The sequence below is a fragment of the Phalaenopsis equestris genome, unplaced genomic scaffold (assembly GCF_001263595.1).
Source record: "Phalaenopsis equestris unplaced genomic scaffold, ASM126359v1 Scaffold000716, whole genome shotgun sequence".
Classification (NCBI taxonomy): domain Eukaryota; kingdom Viridiplantae; phylum Streptophyta; class Magnoliopsida; order Asparagales; family Orchidaceae; genus Phalaenopsis; species Phalaenopsis equestris.
The window spans coordinates 179,407-187,915 of NW_018165156.1; the positions used below are offsets into that span (position 1 = coordinate 179,407).

The window sequence follows — 8,509 nt, forward strand, 5'->3', positions numbered from 1 at the left end:
CAAGTTGCTCTCTTTGCTTATGAGTATATCTTTGTTGTGTCCACCAAAGATAAAGTAGGCTATCTCAACCCTCAATCCCTGAAATGGAATCTTCGACTTATAAGCTGGATATATCTAGTTACCTTTCTTTCTATTATTTTAGTTTGCAAGGTTAAAAGTTTTTTTTTAATATTTTTTTGCCTTTTTGTGTTATATATTTTGCTTATCAATGTTTTGTTGTGTTTCATAGCAATTTTACATGTTCAAAATTTTGCTTTCAAGCGCAATGTTAATTTGATAAAAAATGGTTTCACAGAGAGTATTTTGGCGAGGCGTTGTTGAAGAATTATTATGGTTTATAAGTGGCTCAACAAATGCCAAGGTATCATATTCTACTATTTGTTTATTTTTTATCATTTTTAATGAGCATCTCATTAAAATATGGCTTTCCCATTACCATGCCTATTTTGTTTCATGTTCATCATAGGATTGTGCCATGCGCATTTCAACCTGTAAATGATCACTATTAGCACTGGTTGCATAAATTTTGGACTTTAAATTATTCTTTTAAATGATTATCTGAAGCTTAACCATGTTTTAGAAAAAAGTGGGCATTTACATATTTAACACCTAGATTTTACTTTCTACATTTATGCCACCCAAATCTTTCATATCACATAAAATACAACCATTTTAACTTTTAAAAAGTGACATGAACCTTTTCATGCATATGTTACATGGTATGTATGTAAAAAATGAAGTTTAGGTGTTAGATATGTAAATTCATTGGATTTGAGTGGTATGTGCTCAAATTTTCCTTTAGAAAAAGTATCCTCAAGGTTCATATAAATATTTTTTATTCTCAACCTTTTCACGTAGATTGTACTACATTAGTTCATTATTCCATATCTTTCTATCATTTTCTTTTGTCAATGGATCTGTACATTCTACATCAGTGCACATTCAGCTCTTTATTATAGTCTCTCTTTTTAAAAATAGAATGCAGAGATTGCTATTCCCTTCTTATTGTCATATGATTTTTTTTAATAGCATTCAACCTTCTTTTATAATTCTTGTGTTAGTCTATACTGATACAGAAAACCTCTAGCATAAGCTCCCCAAATTTGCTTCTTGTAATGGTTGAATGAGTTATTTATACTGAAATTATACTCCTGTGAAATTTGAGTTATGGTTCTTTAAAGAAGCTAGCATAGACTTCGTATAAAATCAATTTTTAATCCTTTTTGCTAACATATGAAGACTTAAACAAACTTTTCCTTTTTTAAATCGCAATTTTAGCTTCCATGGCCAAAAATTGAAATGCAGGGCTCTTTTATGGAAGTATTTTACATGCTACTATTATGGGAATATGTCACATTTTCATTTTGAACGCACAAATCCATTGTTATAAGGATCTATATGTGTACATAGGTACGTTGGTAGGTTTGTAAGCATGTATACTTAATACAGATATGCATTTGTAAGCATGAGAGTTGTTAAGTTAAGAAGCCTTTTTCCAATACAGTGAACAAAATTTTTCTTTGATTGATCAACAATTAACGATTATTTTTGTGCACTTTTTATGCAAACAGGTACTGCAAGAAAAGGGAATACACATATGGGATGGGAATGCATCTAGAGATTATCTCGATAGGTGTTTCTTAATCTTATGTCATGCCTGTTTTGTTTGTAGTTTGTTCTTCTATACTTTGTTTTGTGGCAGTATTTTTTAATCATATTTTTCTTTTCTTTTCTAGGGTTGGTCTACATCATAGGGAAGAAGGTGACTTAGGACCTGTCTATGGCTTTCAGTGGAGGCATTTTGGTGCTGAGTAAGCTGAAAAATTCTATATTTTATATTGCTCTATTCTTTTAACTAGAATTTTTTTGATCATGATAGTGTTTTAACAGATATGTTGACATGCTTACTGATTATACTGGAAAAGGGTTTGACCAGTTGTTAGATATCATTGATATGTTAAAGAAAGATCCAGATAATCGGCGATGTATTCTTTCAGCATGGAATCCTTGTGATCTAAAAAATATGGCTCTTCCACCTTGTCACATTTTATCACAGGTTAGTTTTCTTTAATAATTTTTTTTTTATTGTTTTAGATGAACATTCTACTTTAGTAATTAAATTTTTTTTGTTTTATAAAAATTGATTGGCACGAGGCTCAAATTAAGCGTCGATTTACTTTTGCTACTTCCTTACTTCAAAATGTTGATCTTTTTGAACATAAAGACTTTCTTTTTGACAGTATAGTTGCCTTGTGTGGTGCAAAGTTTGGTATGCTTTGCAAGATCCATTAACTTGTTCCATTTGGGGGTGTTGGCGCACAACATTTCCTACTGCCATGCACTTTTAAGAGCTATGAAACATGGGAAGTTTATTTTTTGAAAGTTGTCCTTTTCAGATATCATTACCTTCAATTGAGTGGAAAGGCGTGTCTGGCGTAAAGTTTGGCGCGATTAGAAATAAATAGTTTTCTAATATTGAGTTTGATTATACTTTTTAAAATGAGGAAGAAATGACATTCAGATTAAAATATAACTTTTATGATTTGATCATTACCCTATATGTCATTTGGAGAAGACATTTGGCAAAAATATTAAGATGATTTCTTTCTCTAGCCATGGTGAGCACTTTTTGTTGGCTATGTTGTCACAGCTCTTTGAATACTCATTTCCTTCTCGGAAGGCACTCATTCTTTCAACAAAGCAAAGTAATATCCTAATGCCACTTCAGTATATACCAAGCCTCTTATTGATGAAAACGTTCGGCTCGTATTGGCTCGAAATACTACTCATCAATTATATATATAATATTGATGAGTAGTATTTTTAAATAATTTAATTGAGTTCAAGGTTACAAAGATTTATAATCAATTAAAATTATTAATTAAAAAAATAGAATAAAAATATATTAAATTATATTTAAATGATGTTTTAATATATATAATAAGATTTAAACGAGTCGAACACGAACAATATAGGTGTTGTTCCCGTACTTTGGATTGCATGGCTAGGGTTGTCAAAACGGCTCTTTGTTCATGTACAGTTCGTGTTCGACTCACTAAGCAAACGAGCTGAATACAACAATTTTTTTGTGTTTGAAATATAAATGAGCCGAACATGAACAGTAGTATTTTTTAACGAGCCAAACACGAGCTGTGCCTGAGCTTTCCCGTGTTTGGCTCATTTACTCGCCTAGTAAGAAGTGGAAAGAACTATTCCGGAAATTGAGATTTTGAGCAGAGTTTGAAGATACTTTGATTTTGAGCTACAAGATGAGTAGAACCTAAAGGTTCTGCAAGCCAAGAAAAAAATAAATGGAGAGAGACGGGTCATGAATCTTAAATTGTTTGTTCCGTAGGGCTATTTCCACTCTGCAGACTCTTCTTCAATGTCTTTTTACAAGGTGTAATCTTTTGAGAAGTATAAATCTATTGCAAATAAATAGGCTAACAACAAGATTTCTAAGGTAGTTTTTTTTGAGAAGATGAGTGAAAATTTATAGGGGACACTTGTAATTAGTGTTCTAACTTTTCTCATGACTATTAAAATAGATGGTACTCTAAAATTCTAATATTATGATGTCTACACTACGGATTAACTCTAGATTATATTTGTAACTTATGAGGGAGTTTGTTTTATATTTTTAAGATGATTTTGTATGCTAAAAAGCAAATAAGTTGAATGAGTTATTAAGGTAACTTTTACTTGATCACCTTTTTTACACAATTACTTCATGAAACAATGATATTCTACCCTAATAATTTGCGGTTAAAGTGTTTCATGCTCAAGTTACATAAATTGAATTTGGTTTGACTTAACTTAATGGGAGATTCCTCACCATAAGACTCAACCTTCTCTGTGATTTTTTATTATACCTAAATTGGTTTGATTTGATTATAACTAAATGGGAGATTATACCTTAGGCATTATGAAAGCATAATTTAGAGGTAGTGATCTCGTTATCTTGTTGCTTGAGCTCAGAAGATCATGCAAGTGGGTTGATGGATCGTTACATCCAATGTGCTTTTCAAGAATTTCCAATTAACACTTTTGATCTAATGATTGTTGAGAGCATCATGTCACCTCAGAATATTTGTTGGCATCATCAATGAATGATATGCTCTTTTTAAGATCGCAATTTTGACATTTTATTCATCATTCTCGTTATTTTTGTTAACCTTGTTACAGGCATGAATATTGAGTTGCTTAATTAGACAAAGGTGACTATTTTAAGGCATACGTAGGTCAAAATACTATCAATAAGTCAACTTGTATTGATCCAAAATTAGCCAAACAATTTTAGTCTTCGAGTGGGCTCTTCGTTATGGGTTCTCTAGTCTCATGAGAGGGGTTGATTGCCCGTTATTAGTTGGGATACCTTGAGATGTCTAGATACGTCAATGACATTATCATGGTTGTCGATGATAATTTTTGGATGGAATCTTTTTTTGTTCGACACATGGGTTAAAATTGTCGACGTATTGGCATACTTTATCTACTTCAATGACAGAAGGAAACAACAATAGCACGAGCAATCACAGTTTCTTCCTTTAATATGGGTATTGTTAAGAATTGATTGCTCATCTCTTTGGAATACTTGATGAATATGTGGGTGGCAAATGGAGAGAGTTTATCATGTAGGTGGAAATTATGAGCAAAACAAAGGTAATCAAATGCCCAATGAGTAAGATAACGAAATATATAGATTGCGGGAAAAAATGTTAGATGATTGATTGTTGGGATGTGTCGTGATACAATAGTAGGCAGATAGGATTGTGTCTCTTTAGGAATAGCGAGCAGCAATTATATAAAACATGAGTGCTCACCAACACTGAGGATATTATTTTTACATTCCAAAACTATTTTGTTGGCAGGTATGTATTATGCAGTTGATGAAGGCCATTTTTTTAACATGGTTCATGAAATTTGTTTGTGTGTATTTTAAAGTATTATTAGTGCGCACAACTAAGCAACAAATGGAAAGTTGAAACTTATTATTATATTTTTTTTTATAAAACTTGCTAAAAATATGAACTTATGATTGAAATATTTCTAAAATTGACTCAAATAATTTTTGAATAATAATCAATAAATGTTGAAAATTAATGGAACATTAAATCAAAACAGAACTTGGGCCCCATATGTTACTTACTCAAAAGTAAATTGATAATGACTGGTAATTAGGGCTGTCAAAAAAAGCTCATTGTTCGTGAACAACTCGTCTTCGGCTCGTTAAGTTGCTCTTGTTTGAATCATTCGTAAAGTAGGCGAGCTGAACATGATCAATGTTTTAAGCCTTAATTATAAATGAGTTCACGAGCATCCCTATGTTCGATTGTGTTCTACTCATTTTAGCTCGAATACAACAATAACAACAATAAGCCTTTATCCCACTAATTGGGGTCAGCTACATGAATCCTTTTTCTCAATTGCATCCTTTTAAGTGTCATATTTTCATTTAATTTTAACAAATTAAAATAATTTTTTATACAATATGTCCAAGTCTTTTTAGGTCTACCTCTCTCTTTCTTACTATAAGTCGAATCTAAAACACCTACTCTTCTAATAGGATCATTAAATAGTCAACGCTTAATATGATCAAACCATCTAAAACGACTCTCTCTAATCTTGTCCACCACTAGAGCTACACCAACCCTATCATGGATATATTCATCTTGTATTGTCTCAAAGTGTCGAGCCACTCATCCACATAGGCATTTTGATGTTAGCAACACTTAACTTTGTTTTATGTTTTTCTTTTAAAAGCCAACATTCTCCGCCATAGAGCATCGCAGGCCTCACCACCATTTTATAATATTTTCTTTTCAGTCTTGATGTACTTTTTCATCACACAACTTGATGTATTCCTCCACTTCAACCAATCAAGTTGAATTCTACTAATAACATCCCCATCTACATCACCATCAATTTGAACAATAGACTCGAGATATCTAAAACGATGACATCTTTTAATGATTTGATCACCCATAGTCACAACTCTGCCACTAGATCTACTACTAAAATTACATTCCATGTATTTAGTTTTTGATTTGCTAAAACAAAACCTGTTAGTCTTCAATGTAGACCTTCATAATTCAAGTTTTTCCTGAACTCTTTCTCTAGTCATACAATAAGAAGGATATCATCAGCGAAAAACATACACCAAATGACATCCTCCTTTAAATTTCTAGTAAGAGCCTCCATAACAAAAGAAAAAAGATATGTGCTTAAAGCTGATCCCTGGTGTTCCAACTGAAATAGGAAAATACCTGGTCAATTCTCCTTCTATTCGAACACAAGTAACAACTCTAGTCTACATATTTTTAATGACTTGAATATAAGTCATATCATTACCTTTCTTTTCTAGAACTCTCCTAAGGACTTCTCTTTGAACCTTATCACAAGCTTTTTCTAAATCAATAAAAATTATATGTAGATCCTCCTTATTCTCTTTGTACTTGTTTTAGGTCGAATAAATAAATAATATATTTAATATTTATGTATAATTTATTATATATATGTATATCTAGTTCTAAATCACCATAGCTTATGTGGTCATGCGGTTATGCGCCTTTTATTGCGTAGCAATGGTGCAGGTTCAAATCTAACACTATACATTTATTTTTCTAATTAATTTAAATAATCTAATTCGAGCCGAACATGTGCCAAACACGAACAAAAATGTGTAAATCGTGTTGAACACGAACACACTGTTCGCGAGCAATTTTGAACAAGAGCCGATTTCAAACAAAATTAATTTTGAACCAACAGAACACAAGCCAAGCCTGAGCTCACTCAAGGTCGTCTCGCTGAACATCACACAATAATGTTTATATAATTCATGAGTAGAACATTCCAATATGGAAGGGTGGTGACAAATTCTTGAAGTTGATTAGGAAAATGGTCAATCAATTGTGCAACTGATGAGTTACGAGTAATACTTATAGTTTATCTCCCTTACCAATCTTCTTCTAGCAAGATCTTCTAAGATACAATGTAGAGGATAAAAGGTTACAAAATAATTTGGAGAAGTTGTAAGAAAATGCATAGACAATAAATTTCCTGAAATTTGGGGAACATATATCATCACATTCAAGACAGATTTTGAGAATTGTGCAGAATACATTTCCAAAAATATTGGATGGAAAACCAATGATGATAGTTGGCAAAGGAGACATGCGCGCCTGTCATGTCGGAAGTTGCTTTTGAATTTAAATTGAGCAGTAGATTTAGTAAATTTAAAGCTTAGATTAAGAAATGTCTTTGTTTGTTATGCAGTGAATCAATATTCATCTCGAGGCATAATAGTATTGATAGAATTAGACGAAAGCAATACTTAACAGTCATATGTGGTAGCAATGTTTGGTACTGTGGAGAAGAATTTAGTATGTCTGAGTCATGACACTATGAGAAAACCTGAGAATTGAGGAGAACTAAAATCTTGAAGATGAACATGTCAAGTCTTGACTTCTAATTTAGCAAGATTGCAAGAAGGGCTGGTTACAAGATTTGACACAGCTCTTATGTAACAAAGGTGTATGCCAGCAGAATATCAAGTCCTCTGTTCACTTTATACAGTAATGTGGGAGCAAATTTGCGGTCCTAGCTACAGTGGAGCTACAGTAATACGGGCGTAAAAAGCGCAGGAGCAATTTCTGTCGTCTATACCGAACCGGTCTAGAATCGAAAGGGCAAACTGGTCTCCCACCAAATAGAATTCATTTCTTGAATAAATGATCAGAGAAGAGAAGAATTCAGTAAACGATCAAAAAAATAGAAAAAGATCATTGTTGTTAATGAAGCTGATTTTGTTTCTTGGAACTTACAATTTTTTATCTTTATTTTCCAGTTTTATGTGGAGAATGGAGAACTTTCATGTCAAATGTACCAGCGTTCTGCAGATATGGGTCTTGGTGTACCATTCAACATTGCTTCATATTCACTTCTGACATGTATGATTGCTCAAGTTTGTGGTATGTCTCTTAGCAAACTCCTCAGATATAATCACTTTTTATTAATTTTATTAATTTTTAATTTTTTTTAAGTTGATGACTTTGTTAAATTGATTGCATTATAAAGCATGTTATTCATTATTTTTGAAAAATGATGTATTATTATGCTGGCTTAGTGGATTTATAAGTCTTGAGCATATTTTGTCCCCTGAATCCGACTCTAATACCATATAAATTGTTGGTCTTAAAACCTCTCTCTAATGTAGACTATTATCATCTCTTCTCATCATACTCAGTAATGCTGAAGACAATTTTATGCACTATAGAAATGGCAGACATTGATTAAAGTAAAGTAAATGTATAAAGTTTATTTTTGTTGAATTTTAATTCCTTAAAACTTTGTTTTGATTATTTCAACGTGCAGATCTTGTTCCTGGGGATTTTATTCATGTCATTGGTGATGCTCATGTATACAAGACTCATGTTAGGCCATTGCAAGAGCAGCTTCGGAGGCAACCTAAACCATTTCCGGTAAGCATATATACATATATATATATATA

General features: G+C 32.1%; 1 protein-coding gene across 5 annotated transcripts in view; it reads left to right on the forward strand.

The window, feature by feature from the left end:
- LOC110030414 (putative bifunctional dihydrofolate reductase-thymidylate synthase) overlaps positions 1-8,509 on the forward strand; it is a 53,203-nt gene that overhangs the window by 3,520 nt on the left and 41,174 nt on the right. For all 5 annotated transcript variants that reach the window (XM_020733115.1, XM_020733112.1, XM_020733114.1 and 2 more), the window contains 6 exons: positions 296-361; positions 1,572-1,633; positions 1,737-1,811; positions 1,891-2,056; positions 7,847-7,970; positions 8,374-8,480. In XM_020733115.1, the coding sequence (XP_020588774.1) occupies positions 296-361; positions 1,572-1,633; positions 1,737-1,811; positions 1,891-2,056; positions 7,847-7,970; positions 8,374-8,480 (600 nt within the window). The remainder of the gene's footprint in view (positions 1-295; positions 362-1,571; positions 1,634-1,736; positions 1,812-1,890; positions 2,057-7,846; positions 7,971-8,373; positions 8,481-8,509) is intronic.